This window comes from Sciurus vulgaris (genome assembly GCF_902686455.1).
Source record: "Sciurus vulgaris genome assembly, chromosome: 10".
Taxonomy (NCBI): Eukaryota; Metazoa; Chordata; class Mammalia; order Rodentia; family Sciuridae; genus Sciurus; species Sciurus vulgaris.
Window position 1 is genome coordinate 10629339 of NC_136470.1, and position 19955 is coordinate 10649293.

At 47.4% G+C, this 19955-nt stretch overlaps 1 protein-coding gene across 1 annotated transcript in view; it reads right to left on the minus strand.

The window, feature by feature from the left end:
- Positions 1-1371: 1371 nt before the first annotated feature.
- ITSN1 (intersectin 1) overlaps positions 1372-19955 on the minus strand; it is a 224682-nt gene continuing 206098 nt past the window's right edge. The window contains 7 exon segments of the mRNA XM_079101367.1: positions 1372-6313; positions 7840-8013; positions 8408-8491; positions 8810-8892; positions 9882-10003; positions 11033-11245; positions 14995-15162. Coding sequence (XP_078957493.1) covers positions 6165-6313; positions 7840-8013; positions 8408-8491; positions 8810-8892; positions 9882-10003; positions 11033-11245; positions 14995-15162 — 993 coding nt within the window. The 3' untranslated portion in view covers positions 1372-6164.

The window sequence follows — 19955 nt, forward strand, 5'->3', positions numbered from 1 at the left end:
GGTGCCCCCGAGTGGCAGGGCTTGCCCACTTTCTGGAGTCAGTTTCCCTCCCCTTAAGCACTTGCCATTTCTTTCTTCAGTTTATATGAGAGCAATGCCCTGGAAATGCAGCAGGTGGCGCCAGCACCTTGGGGTCTGCCAGTAAGTCACCTCCCTGTCTTGGGTTCCTGTCTGCCCAAGGCACCCACTCTGTTTCCATACTGAAACAGGAGGAAATAAGAGATTTAAGAGGCAAAAAGCAGCAGAACATAGAAGAACAGAAGCAATGGTAGTCTTATAAATGACAGAAGTATAAAAGCAGAATTCTAGAAGAAGAAAACAGGCATTCCTTCCACTACATTAAAAAGGAAGCTTGGTCACTACTTAGTTCTCAGAAAATAGAGTAACACTGGCCACAGATGTCCACTTCTGAACACACTTTTACTTGGTGGACTTTGAATATTAAGTACACTCATCAGATGACAGTGAGAATTTAAGCTGGTATAGGAAATAGATTAGAATCCCATGAAAACACAAACTCACAAAACACCCAGACTTATAGTAGGGGCAATTTTACCCTGAAATACAGCAATGCACAGAGTGTTGAAAAATTATGATGTGACTGCTGCCTGGCTTCCCCAGGGTCAGAGCAGAGGTTCCCTTTAACGGGACTGACTGAGTCTGCAAGGAATTTAAGTAGTTATTCAGAAGTGAATTTTTATAGCATTGGGTGTTATTTAAATGACTTAAAATTAGATCTATAATTAGGCTTGACAGCCAGAAGGGAAGACACTCCCACTGCCCCCCAGCCTCCAGATGGTGGCCCAGGCCAGGATGGAGACTCCCTGAATGAACAATGTACTATTAGCTTCACTGAGAGGTGACGACCAAAGTGTTCCCAAATCAGAGAGTGGGTTCCATCTTTTACCCAGGTTAAACTTCCTGGTCGGGAAGGGAGTCTTTCTGTCTCCTAAGATATAAAGTTGTACACCTTAGTGGAGTCTGATGACCTACACATAGGGATCAGATACAATGGAAGGTGAAGAAACCTGTTCTGGAACTTTCCTTTCCTCTAGCTCAACTAAATGACTGCCTTCTAGGTATGAAAGCAGGAGCCTTATTCAGAAGAGGAAGCTGGGGGTGAGTCCTTCTGCCAAACAGCCAGTTGCTTCCTCTGAGTCAGACCTAACATAAGAAGTCCTCATTATTCCTTTGAACCCCTCATAGGGCACCATGAATTGGTAGGACCTTTCAAAATAAACTCAAAATACCCAAGAGCTCATGGGAACTTGTCACTCCAGAGAGCTGGCTCTGGTTCTAGGGACTGCTGCACTGGAGGTACAAGCCACAGTGACAAGAACAGGTGGAGCCACATCTTCATCAGAGACAGGGCCCCTGGATTGGACTCCCTAAAGGAGCATGTCTCAGCAGGTAAGCCACCTGGCCTCCCAGACAGTGTTATGTGGCCATCCTCAGGCTGGAAGACCAATGGCCCAGGGCCACTTGACAGCCTGTTTTGGCTTCTTCTCACCCTTAGTCTTTCTTTTTGCTCTTCCCCTCCTGCTTTATGTTACCTTGTGAATGCAGCTCAACCTTGCGTACAGGCTGGTCTTTGAAAGAGGACCCAAAGCAGGTAGCCAATTACAGTGTGGGTAGGAAGAAAAGAAGAGAAAAATGTCCTCATTTTGCAAAGCCTCCCTCAAGGGAACACATCTTCATGCACAGGAGCATGAGGGCAGTTGACTGATTGAAGTCATGGTGGCCATGTTGGGAGGCCTGACCCTCTCCTCCTAGTCCAGGGAGCTCAGGACTGTTCTAGGGAAGCACCTACCACTTACACAAGCCTGTTTCTGTCCCTAAGATCTATCCCAGAACAAGAGCCTGGCCGACCAACCCTCCTCTGAGCCAGCCTTCCCAGAAATGCCATTCCAGAATATCCTTGAAGCAAATGAATTGGAAGCACTGAGAAACACAAGACGCTGGTGTTGCCGGGCCACTCCAGGAAAAAGAGGAGACCGAGCATCCCAAATCCATTTACAAAGTACTAAGTGGCCCCTACAAAGCATGACTCTGGGCACTGCCAAGTGAGTATTGGCAGCTGACTCCTGCTGTCCCCAGCAGTGAGGAAAAGTTCCTGGCAGGGATTTCAACCCCCCAGGGTGCAAAAAAAGAGACGTTAGTCCTACTAAATGCCTCGTAGGGTGGCTTGGACCACACTGAGGGCTTCCCCATGCCCTCGGTTTCTGGGGCTACCCATAGTGCCTCTGCTGGTGTGAGCTAAAGTTCTTTCACCTAAAAGCAAATCAAAAACATCCAGGCCTGCCTCTTTTCCTCTCCGTACCCTGCCACGAGACATTTCTCAACCTGCAAAGCAAGCATATGGAGAACCGAGCAGACACACACTAACCTCGCTCTGACCACGAGCCCTTCTGAAAGGACCTGTCACATCTGAAGTACGCCAGGTGTCCATTTGCAAGTGCGCCTGGCAGTGCAAAGTGAGCTCAAGCCTGAAAGGGAGGTGACGAAAGAAATCAGCCCAAATCGAACTGCACCTTGTTTCCAGTGGAAAGTCTTACAGTTGTTATACACACACGTTTTCTTCCTACGAATCAAAAAGATCTGATGAACTGGAAAAACATTTCCTCGGAGGAGAAACAGTCTTTTTCTCCTTACATGAGGTTCTAGAAAACTCTAAAATATACTCTAGGATCTCTACCTTTCCAATACAACCAGCAGTGCCTGTCCATCTGTCCCTTGATCTCCGGCCCCAAGAGACTCTAGAAGATCCTCTCTGTTGCCTCAGCCAGCTCCTAGAGAGACAGTCAGCCTGGAAGGCAGACCAGCCATCATCCTTCCCCAGTCCCACTGGCCCCAGGGCACCCCGAGGACACCTGGGGTGTTAGTATTAGGTCACCGAGGTAAGGCATAGTACAAGTGGTCACTTTACCTTTTTTTGGTGGGATTTTTTTTTTTTTTTTTACTTAAGTTCAAGTCAACCCAACCAGATGAAATTGAGTACTTTCATAGACTTCGGTATGCTTTTATCAAAAAGTAAAGAAGAAGAAAAAATGCCTTCCTCTTCCATTAATGTTCTTTGGAGCAGAGCTTTCTCCTGTGCTATCAGAGGACAGAGATGCTATCCAAGCAGTATGACAGGGAAGCCTGGCCCTAATTCTTGAGCATTCCTGGTAACCCTGCCTTCAAATGTTCCCTCTTCCCCATTAAGTCAGACCTGGATCTGAATAAACCACAATAGTCTTTAGGCTCTCAAGGTCCTGATTCCAGGAGAGGACACTGTTCACCTGCCAGCTGAGACAGTATCAGCCAGGGAAGCCCTGGCCCAGTGGGACCTGGATGTGGAATGACCTTGAGGGACAGCGGGTCTAGGAAGAAGGCCCAAGATCTCCTGTCCTTGGGATAGTTCTCAGGGGTGACTGTGGGTCAGACCATAACCTATAACCATGAAAGCTCCTTTCTGGCTGAGAGGATGTCAGATTGTGCAGGAGGAACCAGCAGCATGGCTCAGAGAAGAGGAGCATTTGCAGGGGTGTCTAAAAGGCTGTATGGGGATGTCAGGAAGCACAGCGAGAGAAACCCTGTATTGAGAAAGCAAAGAGCTAGATGGCAGGCCCCTTATTGGCAAGGGCATTTCATCTCTATGAAATGCAGCCCAGATAGCAGAAAGGCAGAAGAGAAGGAACAGGCTCCACGCACCACCCATGTCCCTGTGTCGCCAGCCAACTCTTCAGTCACAGTCAGGTTGCAGGATCCACCCAATGCATTCGTAAGTTCCATGATCCACTCTGCAAATCGCCGCAGTAAACACAAGGACGCCTGTCCAGAGCTTGCTGCACTGAGGAGCGTCTCAAGGATGCTCAGTAGAGCCACGTGGGAAAGAGCACGTATTGCTGGCACGCTGCATGATTCCAGTAAAGGGATTCTACAGGTAGGTGGCCCGGAATCTAAAGGGTGGTAAGAGGTTTACCGTTGTGCACACCACACGCTCCCGACAGGAGCAGCGATGTCCAACATTAATATGAAGAAAAGAGAGAACAGGAAGGAAGGGATTGGGATGGTGGTCCAACAGTGTCCCACTGAACACTGAAGACTTTCTTTTCCTACCGTGGTAACATGTCCTTCATAAACCCAATGAGCAAACTCTACTGGGTACAGAAATGGGAACACATGAATTACATGTCTATTTATGGACTTAAGAGAGTTTCTTAACAACATCAAAAAATAAACTTAAAGTATTTTAACCATGTTTTCTGCCAGAGTGGTAAAGAAATGCATGCCCGAAGTTGAACTTGGCCTGTAACATGTTCAGTTGAAAGTTTCTAACTAAAGAGTATCTCTGCTTGTTTCAAAAAATACTTATGTCTGATACAAAATTCTACACTATTGTCAATAAATAATAAAGTGTTTCTTAAAAGTATGAAATGTAAACTTTGTTATCCTTTCCAACACACACTTTTTAAAAATTGCTAGAACTATGACGGGCCCTTACCTGAAGCAGTAACTCTATGCATTCAGTTCCCAAAGAAGTGGGTAGTCTGCCACAATCATTGTGAAAAGCACTGCTTCAATCTTAATTAAACTCTAAGGACCTACAATCAAATTCTAGAACACCGTCTGACACAGGAAAGCCAGACTCCAATACCAGGAGAACATGCAAAGGACATTCCATGACCACAAAGAACTGCAATTATGAGGACATTAACATGCGAACAAAATAGGGCCCACACTTCTTATTAGCTAATCAAGGTATATCTAATTAACCAGCTGATCTCCTGGCATTCAAGGGAAAACACCAAATAGCTTGGTACACAGTCCACGCCCAACTCTGGCAGCACACGCTCATCGCCCACCCTGAGAGGCTGGCCCATGTCCCACGCAGCATGGGAAGGAGCCTCGGATCGCCCTCCCCAGAGCTGCGGGCACACTCCTCACCCGTGATGGACAGCCTTCTCACCTCCCCACTCCACCTGCAGTTCGGGATGCAGGACACACCCTTTTTAGGAACCTACCAAAGACAGCTTCTGAAACGCCTCGACAGTCAGGATCTGGCACGGTCGAGCAGAGAATAGGCTCGGCCTGGTCTCCAGCAATGATTCTTGTCATGGAACATCACAGGTCTCCAAGCCAAAATAAAACTTTCCAACAAGGGCTGGCAACCAGGACCCAATGACATCATAAAGTTGCCCTCCCAGCGACCTAACCCAGCAAACAACGCATGACTTTGTAGATAGTGAGCTTCTGTGCCCATCTTCCAAGCGTGCCGGGAGTCGGAACTGAATCACCAGACGGTACATCCACGTGTGTTCACACACATATGAATACAGGGCCTGGCGGGGAATGGAACGGCTGGAACAGCATCCATGCTAGAATATTCCAGGGACCAGCTCTTCAAAGAGCTCGTAAGGGTTCAGTTAGGAGACTATCACACAGAGCAATCAGGTCCCAGAGAGCATTTTCCTGCAGGACAATGAGATCCCAAAGCCAGACAAGTCCATCATAATTTTTTTTTTTTTTTTTTTTTTTTTTCCTTTTCCCGATACTGGGGATTGAACCAGGGGCACCAAACCACTAAGCCACATCCCCAGCCCTTTATCTATATTTTATTCAGAGACAAGGTCTTGCTGAGTTGCCTAGGGCCTTGCTAAGTTACTGAGGCTGGCTTTGAACTCGACATCCTCCTGCCTCAACCTCCCGAGCTGCTGGGATTGCAGGCGTGCGCCATTGTCCAGCTCATAACTGTTTCTAAACAGATGAAGGCCTGGGCGGTGTAGGCCAAGGTGTCTATAAAGGGCTGGTAGACATGACAATCAGGAGGGTGAGACGAGGTCTCCAAGGAAACAGACACTGCACTTAGAAATCTCTACAGGAACCAGACCCATGCCGCAAGTGGAGCCCAAGGATGGGCCAGTTCCAGCCCGACCTAGTTGAGATTCAGAGACCCTAGAAGCCACAATGAGACCCGCAGTGAGGACGAAAGAAAACAGAACTTTGTTTCATAAAATGGGAAACTGTTCGAGGGCAGGATTGTCGAGAATCATTCCCAGGTTGGGGGGCCTGTCTTTGCCGTGCCATGGTCCCACGGCTGAACACCAAATGGCGGTTTCTTAGAAAAGGGACACAATTTGCAGACAGCAGGTGCGGCCTCTGAGTGTGGCCCAGGCCACTCCTTACGACTCATCAAACAACTGCAGGTCCAGGCGGACCACAATCTCCCCCGTGGGGACCTCGTGCAGCAGCAGACACTTGGTCACTGGTCCCTTGGAGCCCTGGTCTTTCTTGATGTCAGCCACGCGGATCTCTGTCCGACCCAAAAAATCTGAAAAGAGAAGACAGACCCTGCTCAGGGAGAACTCATCTTTAAGGCACGCATATCTCACACTGGTATCTCCTAAGGAACTGTCCTACCTTCCCTCTGACTTTTTTTTTTTATATTTTTCAGTTATAGGTGCACACTGTACCTTTATTTTATTTTTATGTGGTGCTGAGAATCAAACCCAGTGCTTCATGCATGGGAGGCAAGCGCTCTACCACTGAGCCAAAACCCCAGCCCTTCCCTCTGACTTTTGATGTAAGAACAGTACCAGGATTTCCAGGATACTCTCCTGTGGAGTTGTCAAGGTGTTGAAGGAAGGAAGGAAGGGAGGGAGGGAGGGAGGGAGGGAGGGAGGGAGATTGATTATGAATATTTGCAACACAAAGAAATGGTAAATGTCTAAGGTGATGCCTACACCAAATACCCTGATCTCATCATTACACATTGTCTACACACATTGAAATGCCATAGAAACCTGAAGGATTAGATTGTATTTGGGGGGAAGGGGGAATAAGGGTGTTTTTGTTTTTGTTTTTGGAGGGGGGTAAGCAGGGATTGAACTCAGGGGCACTCAACCACTGAGCCACACCCCCGGCCCTATTTTGTATTCTATTTAGAGTCAGGATCTCACTGCCTTGCTTTTGCTAAGGCTGGCTTTGAACTCACGATCCTCCTGGCTCAACCTCCCAAGACGCTGGGACTACAGGCATGCGCCACCATGCCTGGCTAGGTTGTTTTTTTATGAATTATTTTTCTTAATATTAAGATTGATACATAAGAAGGTATTGTTGGCCACTTAACCAGCTATGTGACCATCAGTGGGCAAGGCAATGGCTTGTAACTCACATGGCACAGTTCATGTCAAAAGAACCAAAAGGCAAAGGCCACGCGGCGCCATCGAATCCTCGAACCGATGCTGCCAGCAATGGGTGCTCACGCCTGGCACTGAATTATGCTCCTCTGATTATAATTGCAACCATCGTCTTTAAACTTACTCTCTGATTTTGGCTGGGGTGAAAGAAAAGGGGATAATATTTTGGATTCATTGACCAGAGATCATTCTTTTCCAGGCTCAGAGCAGAGATGGAGAGCAGGCTGAAGGAAGGATGCATCCCACACAATCGCATCCCTTTGCCTAACCAGAAATGTCACCCAATGGAGGCTGAAGGACTCTGCCGTGCCCGTCATGGGCTGACATCCCTCCGACTCTGTTGGCCAGTTTTGTTCCACAGCTTTTCCCCAGGGGTGAAAGGATGACGCTGAGGCTCTTGGTGTGCCCTCTTGGCACTGCTGCCTTGGGAAGCATGTGACTGCTGTCTTTGCCCAAGGCAGCGGGGACAACTAGACCGAGCGTGTTCTGTGCAGGTCCCCTCAGACGCTCCCAGCATCACCTTGTCTTGGGTCAACCTGATCCCTCAGGAGGGAAGCCCAGAGAGTTCTAGGGCCAAGCTCTCCAGTGAGAGAACATGGGCCCCTGAAAGATGAGCGACAGGCAGGGAAGGCACGCAGGCTGCGCCTTCCTCACTCACCGTCTGGTGAGAACTGGTCCCTCTCAAACACGGTGATACACAGGACCTCCTGCTCCAGGTCTCTGATGAAGAACTGGCAGTTGGAATTCCACTTGGGGTTCAGAGTGTCCTGGATCGTCTTGGTGATGTGGCACTGGGAGCCCATGGTCACCTCGCAGTACGGGTTGCTCTTTCCTGGAGCAGACAGAAGCCTTCGCCCAGTGGGGTCGACACCTCATCTGTCCCCTTCACTGTCACACTGAATAGTGCAAAACCCGGGTGGAAACTCCCCAAACTCAATACTGTACTTAAAGGGAGAGCAAATAATCAGAGGGTGGGCCTTTAAACTGTCTGCTCTCCTCAGCCTCACAAAATGTCACACCTCCTGAAACACAGCCAGTCAGGTTTCCCTGAGAAGCGCAAGAGCGGAAAGCATCAAAATCCACAAAGTCTCCAGCTTTTTAACAAGAGCTGGAAAAGCCAGTTCCAAAGAAAATTTAAGTTAAGAAATATCACATTCGATTCAGTCAGCTGCAGGGTGGGAAGTGCAGGAAAGCCCCGGCACACCACAGGCTTCCGTGGTCCTTACCATGTGAGCGGCAGGGCTTCAGCTCGATGCCTTCCACGACGTTCACCATCAGCCTCCCAATGCCGGTTGCCCTCTGGGAACGGACTGCGATGGCAGGGAGAGCACATGCTTCATTTCTATCCCAGCTGACCTCAAAATCCCTCACTGTTCCTGTTCCCACTCCTGGTCCCACTCAAAAGGAATTCTCCCTCCTCCTTAAGCTCTTGCTTCCTTGCTCCTGGAATCCACCCTCCATCCCTCGGCCTGCACCCCACCCTGTGCCCACTCCCAAACCATCTCACGCACCCCCGCTCCTGCCAAGCACATGCTCCAGCACTAAGGATTCTGGGCCCAACCAAGGAAGGGGCTCTCCTGCCCCAACTTTACAGGAACCACGGGCCCTGCCGCCTGGAGATACTTTACCGAGGTACGCCTTCTCTCGCTTCTTTTTCTCAGTCTCTATGTAGAGCTCAGAAGCAGCTTTGATTTTCTGCACCCAGGCAGTCCTTGGACGGGAAAAGACAGAATGTTGCCAAACAGAACTCAGGGAAAAAAGGCTTCAGGTCTGTTCAAATTCTGTTTCCAGGACTCTCGTTGGTTCATTTGGTTTTAATGGCAAAGGCTCAGAAAAGAAAGTCTGATTTCATGTCACAGGATGTTAACAATTATCTCTATCATTAGGAAGAAAGACGGGAGTGGTATTTTCATGGATAAAAGACACGCATCCTGGTCCCCATGGAAGGACGTCTATGACAAATCCCACCTGGAGGAGGTACCCGCTCCTCTTTCTTTCCTTGTTGAAAAACATCACATATTTGCCCAACCCAGTAAGGCAGAAGCGTCTTTTCTACAAACACACCCAAGGGAAAAACACAAACCATTTCCCAGAATGGGAACCACTTCATGTGAAAGAGCAAGACACGCTGCAGGAAGCACTTTGGCCTGAACTTTTTCCTTCATTTTTCCCGAGAGCCAATATGCACAGTAACTTCAGCCAATTCGCTTGGCACACACGCTCTTTGGAAGTTGCTGGCCTCATGTCAAGCTCTCCCTTCAGAAAATGATCTATTTCACTTGGCTCCAGAACCAGAGTCTTGAAGATATGACTGGAAGCAAAAACCTGCAGCCCAAGGATCCAAAATGAGCCCCTGGGCCAGGGGAGGAAGATTCAGGCGTGGGCACTCCTGCTAATCCCTAGATCACTTTCCAGTTGGTCTCTGCCACCTGGGAAACCTGAGCAAACCCAAGATGCTCCATTTTCCTAAAAGACTGCTGAAAATTTCTTTTTAAAAAAAATTCTCAAGCAAAATTAGTTTTGATCCATTTTATTTTGAAAAAATCCATGCCATGTGAGCAAATTTGAGAGGCTCTAGAAAAAAACATTACACTCTCCCCAACCTTCACCAGAATTTAAAGCATTGCAGCTGGTGGGAGCGGGTGCTGGGAATTGCTGATAGGCGTCCTGCACCCAGGGGTAGGGAGTGGCAGGTCTTACCGTTCGTTTATGCTTTCTGCTCGGAGGGTGTAGACTCGGTCGATGTGGGAAATATGGAAGATGGGTTCATCTCCAGAAGGGTCAGTGGGTAATTTTACTAGAACCTCATTTAGGAAAATAGGCTGGAAAGTAAGAATGCATAGGTGTTACAAAGCAAGGCTGGGGTCTTGTGTTCCAGTAAACCCCTGTGTGTGTGTTTATGCAAGCACACTCAAGGACACAAGACTGTGAGGATGTGCGTGCACTTGCCTGCACAGGCATTTCAGTAAACTAGACTGTGTGTGAGTTCGTGTGTCCAGTAGCCTGGACGAAGGGTCTATGAGTATGTTTGGGGGTGTGGTCCTGTAAACCAGACTAAGGATTTCTGTGTTTTCCAGTAAATTATTTCAGAACAAGGATTTTGTGTTAATATTGATCTTAATACACTGCAAGTTATAATTATGGACACCTTTCATCCTGTAGGCACAGTCTGATTCCTTCAAGATGAGCTCTAACTGATCTGTTCTCCCACGGTGCATCCTGAACAGCATAGTCCCCACCAACCCCATGTCTGAGTCCCTCCGAGGAGTTTCATGCAGTTTCTAAGGAACCATCTACAAAAATACATCACTCCCCCAACAAATAAAGCTAATTTCTGCTTCTGAAAAAATTTCTCAGTAAAAACACCTCCACACAGACAATTTAGAAAAACAATATCCCATGACAGGGAGACACACACACATAGCCAGGCACGTGCGAGCACACCAGAGACACAGCGGAAGGACAGTCTCCACAGGTTGACTGCTCCGGCGGGCTTTTGCTGACAAAGGGGGAGGGTCACAGGTGTTTGGGGCTCCCGCGCGAGATTTGGTGGGGGACTCAGGATGGCGTGGAAGGTGGCAGTGGCACTTGGGCTGATGATGGTCTGCACCTCTCTTTCAAAGCTTTTCACGGTGCCGCAACCATGCGCTGCAGCCTGAGCTCCCTGGGTGGCATGTCTTTGTCATGTCCTGGGGACCCAGCAGCTAATCCATGTGTAGCCAATGGGATTGTGTGTTGCTGGCAGTGCATGACCCTGAGTGCTGGCTCAGCCCCTTGGCCTTCTCTACACCACAACCCCGATCCTGCCCAAATACAACAACCCTGCTAGCGCAGCCTAGGACAGAACTTACTGTTTTGTACATTTTATACTGCAGGTTAGACTTGGGGCTGAAGACTTTGTCCGAGCCGGAAGACCCCAAGGGCTTCGTGATTTGGGTCAGCAGGAGGAAGTCATTGAAAAGGAAACCATACAGTTCCTTGTTGCTCTTGGCCTTGTAGAGCTTCCCACTGTGCAGAAACTTGCGTGGCCCCAAGCAATTGGTCACTGAATTGAACACCAGTTGCTGAGAAAGGAAAACAAAATCCAAAGAAGACACGATAAAGGGAGGTCATGTTTTTATTTTTGTTTCTCTGTATCTGGAAGTACAGATCCATGAGAACCCGTGGACAGGCCCCAGCAGGCCTAATCTTGGGCACAAATCAGGATGGCTCTGAAGACTTCTGCCAGCACCTTTCAGAGCCAAGAAGTCAAAGTTAAAGACATGGTTCTGGGGATTCCAAGTGTCCGAAGGAGTGGGTTGAGTTCTGTGGCTCCTCCCTAGGGGTCTGCTCAAGTTTGGGGTGTGTCTCTCCCTTTTGCCTATTTGGGAGACCACCCCACTGGCTCCCACCCTCATGACCATCAGTGTCAGGTGCTGCGCTGGAGTGGCAAGAGCGAGCTCAACCAACCAGAAGCTTTTTCTGGAAAGCAGCAGGAATTCTCCTGTGAAAGTTCACAGGATGAATGCAACTTTCTCAGGCCCCTATTCTGGGTGACTACAAAACTCAGTGGTGACAGACACCTCAATAGACACTGTCTTGTGCACATTAAATCCCACCCAACTCACTCATTCTGAAAACGTGAAGGGGTCAGCTCTCTCCCTGACACTTCCCAACCCTTAGGAACGGCTGAGTGTTGAAACGAGGCACTAATATCTGTCTGGGGTCAACAATCTTGTACCAGCAGGTTTCAAAGGGCAAAGGGGGCTGAGGTAGAGACAATGCCACAAAGGTTCCCTTTTGACAGGAAGTGGAGAGACGGAGGAAGGCGAGGCCACAGCTGTGTACCAGGCAGTGAAGTGATCCAGGCAGATGCTGGACCTTCATGGTCTCCACCTGCCTGCACATCTGCCCATGGCCCACATCTGCCCCAGGGATACAGCCTTCAAGGTCAAGTTTCCAGAGCTATGATCCCTCTAGACCTCTCTGAGGAGTGTGTGTGTAGGGGCAATGGGGCTCCCAAAAAGTCTCCCCAACAGATGCTGGTGGCCACCTGTTTACCTCCGATGTAGGAGAAAGATTTGGTGGTGCCTCTGTGACCAAAGAAGTTAACAAGGAGAGTGACCACTTTGTTCCACTCCCAGGTCTGTGGAGGAAGGACAGCCTCTAACCTCTCCCCAAGGCTCTGAGGGAGCTGGAAAGACTGAGGGTGACACCCCAGCAGGAGACCTCAGAGAATGATCTTCACCCCATGCACTCTTAACAGGAGCCAGGAGACCAAATCTAGCCCTTCTTGTTTGCCAGGTTCAAGCCACTTGGTGACAGTGAGTCTAGAAAAGGCAAATGTCACTGGATCCAATGTCATTTGGAGAATGTCCTTCATTCACACAGAGTTTATAGTCCTCACTTGGACAGGTTACCACTGGCTCTGTGTGAATTGGAAAGAGTCTTCACATTCCTCTGCCTTTGGACAAGAATGCCAGAAACAGCATTCATTTGAAACCTAATCACTGGTGTGTATCCAGCTCTGGGCCACACGTGGGCCACTCTGTGGTCATGAGACAGAAAACAGAAGCCACCCTGTTCCCTTCCTGTTACTGTGAATGCCGTAAAGACGACCACAAGCTGGGTATAATAACTAGGAAAGACCAGTCTATGAAGGACAGTAAGTTGGTTTTAAAAGGGGTATATTAGCCTCAGAAATCAAATGTCAAGAATTTATTATATTCTTAACATCCTGAGGTGAAGACCCAGATCACTGTGCCCCTCTGACTGAAGCGGACAGACTTGGGGAGGACCCCTACTAAAGTACACGCTGCCCCCTCAGCATTTCGCCTGGAGATTCAGGAGCCATCGGGCCCCCTGTCTTCGGCATCCAGGCAGTGACCCTGGGAATGTTCCACGGCCCTGCTTGGTCAGGCCGGACCTGCCCTAAATCCGTAGGGCCCCCCACTGCTCTATCTTCCCCCGTGCAGGCCGCACCCGCCACTCAACACACCAGCCCTGGATTCTTCACTAGAGAGAGCTTCATCTTCCTACGTCCAGGCAAGGGTCACCCGGCCCAGCACTCCCTGAACACCTGCACACTGTCCTTCCTCCGCATCACACACTTGTCAGCCAGCTCTGCTCCTCCTTCCTCACGTTCTGTTGTACATGTTAGTTTGACCCCAGCTTTCCCCAGGCCCATAGGCTCGTGGAGTATACGGGTCACATCTTATTTGTTTTTATGTCTTGGGGTTCAGACTGGAGTGATGGCCTATGGGCAGATACTCAATAAATGTTTATTAGGTAGATGAATAGATGAAAAAGAGAGCCAATCAACCAAAGACCGTCCCTAGATTCCAAAAAACGAGAACCCACGGCCTTCGCCTTGGTTTCCCCGGGGCGGCTTCCATAGCTTTGCTTCCCACACCTGCACTGAAGACGGGCAGGTGAGGGACTGGGAAGGTGCACCCTGGCGACTTACTCAGGTTCTGTCTTTGAATCTCAGAGGAGGGAAGAGACCATGGGGAGGGCAGGTGATGGGGACAGGTTCTGCCCAGCCACACTGGGAAACCCTAGTGAACGGTGTGTGCGTGCATGTGTGTGTGAATGTCTGTGCGCCCATGCACACGTCCACAGAGACAGAAAAAAACAAAAACAGGTAGAAAGAATGAGTGAAAGTAAAGAAAAAGTTGAGTGACAAGAAAAGAATTAAAGATCAGAAAAGACACTTCTGTTTTTCCAATTCTGGAAGTATGGCAGACTAAATACTCTGGACAACTCACCAACAAAAGCTTTATAAAAATGAATAAAAACCCCCACTTTTTAAGTGCAATCTGGCAAAAAAAAAAATAATAATAATAAAGCAAGAAATATGCAGAGGCCAAAACTCAAAATAAAATGAGATCCTTGAAAGATAATCAAGCCCCAAAGCCAGTGCTTGTCCTGAGAGTCTCTGCTAAACCTGGTGATGCTGAACCTCCATTTTAATGGCTGAGTAGGGCACAGAGACAGGAGATGTTCCAGGACCAAGGTGAAGGATGTAACAGGAAATCTCCACAGAAAGCTGGACCCAAAGTATGAATAACAAGCAAACTCAGTACAGAAACAATGAGCAAGAAAACTTTTCTGTTTTGACGTTGGTGAAACTAGAGGAAAATGTGCCTCTGACAATCTGTGACCACCAGGGAGCTCTCACACAGGCAGCCACTGCAATCCACGCAATTGATATGATCCCCAAACTCCCTCTAAATATAATTTAGAGTGATCCTGGAGCAACCCTCTCATGAGAAGTGCAACTTCAGACAGCAAAGATGCCCTCAGGTGAAGTTTCCAGGAATGCTGAATTCACAGTTGGGAATCACAGTGCAGCAGCTGGCGGTGGAGTTCAGTGGTAAAGCACTTGCTCAGCAACCCCAGCATAGCACAGCATCCCCAGTACAGCAAGAAAACTACTCAGCATATATGCCAAAAAATGAGGTATGAGTAGCAAGAGCAAATAGAAACAACAGACAAAAGAAAAAGACCCATAACTTTAGGTATCTGGAACTATTGGATTTGGAATATGTTTACAATGTGTTAAGAAAAAAGTGAGAAGCATGAACACTTGAGCAAGGAACAAGACACAAGAAAGAAACCAGACCGGAGAAAATAAACAGAACTGTTGGCCATAGGAAAAAATATGATCGAGATAGAAAACCTGATAGAGTAAACAGCAGATAAGAAGCCCGTGAGCAAGAATTAGGAAGCTGAAGGCTGGACGGGAGGATGGTGCATGACTTTCCTTGTCCTCCTTCCTGCTGGCTACAGAGGCTGAGTGAGGGGAGGCCCAGGCCCCGCCCCAGGCGATTACCTCAGAGAGGCCTTCACACTGCACGTGGGCCTGGATCCACTCCAGCCGGTCCGAGTTCTCCTTCTCCCGCACTCCCTCGTTCACCTGGGAACACAGCTCTTCTGCCTTCTCCAGGGCGTGCTTCAAGTGGCTGTGGTCAGGGTGGTTTTCAGGAGTGTTCTCCAGGATCTACACAGGAAAACAGAGGACAACAGCCTCCTTGTCAGGACACCCTTTGAGGCAACATGGATGGGCCTGGGATCCATTGTCCTGGAGGACAGAGCCCAGCAAAGGCAGGGCACAACCCTTTCCTAATGATGCCCACCTGAACAACCACAGCTCTGAGCACCCACCAGGGCGATGGCATAGAGCATGATGGCCACTCCTTGTTGGCTCCAGCAGGTGGTCTTGCAGACCCCTCCTCCTCACGGGCTCAGTGAGGGCTAAGCTTCCCAACAGGAGGCAACCTGCCCTTGAGGCCTCAGCCCAAGTCCACACCCTTGCACAAACCCAGGGCAAGCTGTGTGACTCGACCTGCAAAACACTGACCTCCCAGGGTGAACTCTAAACCACAAAGACTAGCTCTCAGGATTTCAGGAGGCACTCGGAACCATGGAGCCAGAAGGGACCTCAGGGCTTCTCTTTGAAAACCTTTACTCTATTTCACAGAGGAAGAAACTTGGCCCAGAGACTGGGACCACAACCAGTTTCCCAATCAGCATCGAGCTGCAACTCTTCTCCCACCTGCTCGACTCACCTGAGGGAACTTAGCATGGAATTCCAGTGTTGGATATGACCACTGCCCCCTGAACTCAGACCAAGGTGCAAGACTGGGCAGGGTACCCCTGTGCAGAGTGGGGGTTAGCATGCAGCATGGGGTCTGAGGGTCACAGTGTCTGCAACAGGGGCAGTAGGCACCCTGCATGGACATCCCACAGAGAAGGGCACTTTCCAGGGTCCAGGTACCTGCAGGCCTCTGTGCATCTATGAAACTGCATGCAGATGGGTGCACTGGAGCAGATGTGTGTGTGTTTGAGTAGACTCTTCCAAACTATTGGCTTAGAATGCCAGTTCCCGAGCGAGACTCCTGGGTTAAAATCCTTGCTGTGCCACTGATCAATAACATTTTGCATTGGTTGTTTGAAGGCCCTGGACCTCAGTTTCCTCATATGAGAGAGAGGGATATAAACAGATCCTCTTTTTCAAGGTTATTTGGAGGACTAAATGGCCTGATACAAATGAAGCACTTTGCAAAGTCCCTGACCCTTAGAAAGTGCTCAATAAGTGATAACAATTGCCAGCAGATTCTCAAAGGACTTTGAGGTCCCTAAAAATAGTCATCACCTTCTGTCCGAACAAAGAAAGTCCCTAAGCTACTTTTACAATGTGCTAGGAGAATGCCAAGGGTGTACTTGCTAGGCAAGTAATTCAAATGAACCTTACTCCATACAGTATCTCTTCTCAAAGGTATACTTTGGCTTAAAGTCCCAAACAGACATAGTGAATTGACATATTCTAGATCTTGTGTGTCTACCAATTAATTCTAAGCAACTACCTCATCCTCGGGACAGATCCTCACTACACACGAAAATCTCTGAAAAATCCTAAAGTCTCATCCAACCATATCAGAGTCTCTGGAGACAGAACTCAGGCTTAGGCATGTTCTGGAGCTCTCCAGATGATGCTGGGATGCAGGTAAACCTGAGGCTTACTATTCTAGACAGGGAGCCTACTCAGCTGGCTCATATGAACTCATTTGCTTTGTTCCAAAATGAAAATAGGTTTATTGATTTTTCTAGTTGTAAAAATAATATTATACAATGTGCAAAATTTAGAAAATTCAGAAAGTTGCCCATATACTAAAAGTCATCCATAATTCCCCAGCTGGAGAGAACCTCTGTCTTACGTATGAGTTAATGCATTGCCTGCATACATACATACATAATTTTTAAAGAATTAAAATTGGATCATGCAACCATTTTGTACACAGCCTATAGCATATCACTTCATGTCTGTTTCATATGGATCTATACTAACATTTTTAAGAGTTATAAATATGTCATCATGAGGCTGAACCACAATATGTTCAAGTAGTCTCTACCCAAAAAAACTCTAAATTGTTTATGATTTTTCAATAATCCTTTAATTATTTCCTTAGAATAAATTCCTTGAGGTGGATTTGATGATTTAAAGAGAAAATGTAGCTAGGCAAGGTGGCACATACCTATAATCCCAGTTATTCAGAAGGTTTAGGCAGGAGGACCACAAGCTCAAGGCCAGCCTGGGCAACTCAGCAAGACCCTGTCTCCAAATAAAATTTTAAAGTAGACTGGGGGTATAACTCAGAGGTGGTAAGCTTGCCTAGCATTTGCAAGGTCCTGGTTTCAATCAAAAGAAAGAAAAGAAAAGAGAAGAGGAAAGAAAAGAAAAGATTGATTTGCATATTACCATCCAAAAGGCTGTACCATTTACCTTCCACCAGCATCCTGGCTGACCCTGGAGACCCACAATCTTTTCAATATGTGCCCATTTGGCAAGACCAAAACAAGGTGTTTCCTTGTTTTGTTATGCATTTCCTTTATCATCCATAACTGTGAACTTTTTGCACACTTAATACATAAGGGTACTAAATGAACCTAAGTGTACTAAATGATGAAGCTCACATTTATACACTTAGTATATAATGATCCTAGCACTTCACGGGTGTTTACTCTGTTAATTCTCACAGTACTAAGCAGTCAGTACTATTAGTGTCTCTATTTTAAGCACAAGGAAACTAAAACCCAGAGAAGTTAAGTAACTTGCCTAACGGTGCACTCAGTTGGCACCAAGATTCACACCCAGGCATCCTGGCACCAGACTTGTAGCAGCTCTTTACCACCACTTTGCACCACAACTCAGCGTTTCCAGGTGTGTTTTATCTCTTTTTCTAAAGAGATAAAGTTAAGTTAAGTTAAGAAGAGTTAAGTTAAGAAGAGTATGTGACATACAGATATCTGTTCATTATTTCATATTTCAGTGCCAACTTTTTTACAGTTAAACTTATATTTACACAGTTTATATCTATCATTTACCTTAGCCTTTGTTCATTATATTTTCTAACAGAAATTTTAGGAAAAAATGTTTATGCAAATAATACATTAACAGTCTTGCTAGCAAGAACAGACAATACAGAAGCATGCAGAACAGAGTGAACGCTCCCTCGCCTGTCCTACTGCTGAGGAAACTACCGCTAGCGCCTGAAGAACACCTTCAGGACCTTTTGATGCTCTGTGCACAGTCACACATCGGGATGCCTCAGTCAATGATGGATTGCATATGGATTCTATCCCTAAGATTACACTGCCTAGTGACATCACTGCCTTAGTTTGTGCAGGCACACTCTGATGTTAGAACAAGGACAGAGTCAACTGCACACATTTGTCAGAATATATCCTCATCTTTAAGCAACAGGTGACTGTGTTTAATAATCACATGTAAAGCCCCCCACCTTTTTTTTTACTGTACTGGGGATAGAATCCAGGACCTCATGCATGCTGGGTAAATGTTCTACCACTGCACCGTATCCTCAGCCTATCTCCCCCTTTGTGCAAAATGGAACATACTGTAGGATTGCTTGATAATTTTTTTTTTTCACTCAACAGCTTTTTCTGGATATCATTCTCTGTGGGAAGCCATCCTTACTTAGCAGAATCAGACTAGGTTGAGCCCTAGGACGCACAGGCCTGGCTTCTAGGAACTGCCCGGAAGCCTGTGGCACTGGGTGGGGGTGGTTTCCTGCCTCCTTCTGGAATTTTCCCCCTAAGAGAATAGTTCCCCTAACTCCACCCTATCCTGTCCATCACAGAAGAAGCTCCTCCCAGTCCTGGCCCCTTTATCTGCATATTATAAATAAGGAGAGTTGGGCGACTCCATGTGGCTGTCGTAAGAGGCCAGAGCTGGTGTGGCCAGACCCGTCACGCCCCGTCTCACATGAAAAGAGTATTGGCTCTTGTGTGTTCATTGAGTAGATAAGTTTTTTGGGTAATAGATTTAAAAAACCGCCAACATCCTCCTCCGGCAGTTAACCCTTTTCTCCTCCATGCGGGACACAGCAGAGAGGCCCCCCATTGTTCTCTGCTAGTACATAAAACAGAAATTGTCCTCTAGTTTCTGAAATATGTTCACAGTACAGACCTATGGTTTGGACCTATTTCACCAGAATAAAAGTTTTCTTTTAGGTTGCTGTGGCTAAGTTCTGTGGTGGGTGCCATGCTAAGAATTCCTTCATCAAAAATATTTAGCCTTCGTACTTTGAAGGTTTTTCATATGCACCTTATGCCTTGCTACCTTTTTCAATTCTCTTAGTTCACTCAGCTTTCAGTTCATTCTCCTAGATGCTCTGAAGGGCAACGATCTTGTTTCTGAAAATAATAATAGTTTGGGTCTTTTTCCTTTTTAATATTTATGCCTCTCAGTTCTTTGCTTGCTTTTGTGTTCCCTTTCCATTGGGTAGATCTAGAACACCTATTTTAAAAGCTTCATTCCAACTTTGATTTGCAATTACACTTTGAGGGAAATAAAGAGAAGTACTGAAGTAATTAAACAGCAGCTGTGGAACTGGGAAGAAGGAAACAGTGGACTGAAAGAAGCTTTCAAAGCTAATTATTGGGCTGGGGATCTAGCTCAGTTGGTAGAGTGCTTGCTTCACATGCACAAGGCCCTGGGTTCAATCCCCAGCACCACAAAAAAAAAAAAAAAAAAAAAAACCCACAAATTATTTAACTTAACCAAAGTGCCTGCAGTGTGCTCTGTGGGGCTGAGCTACGGCTGGACTGAGGAGACAGCCCACATGGGAGGGAGATTCGTTAAGTATATGGAGACTGAGGAAATACGCGACGTGTGGAACTGTGGACACCGTGAAAGCCAGGTGTCTCACAAAGCAGGGAGTTACAAACATAGAACACTGGAATAAATCCTGTGGTACTGGATTAGAGTAGTGG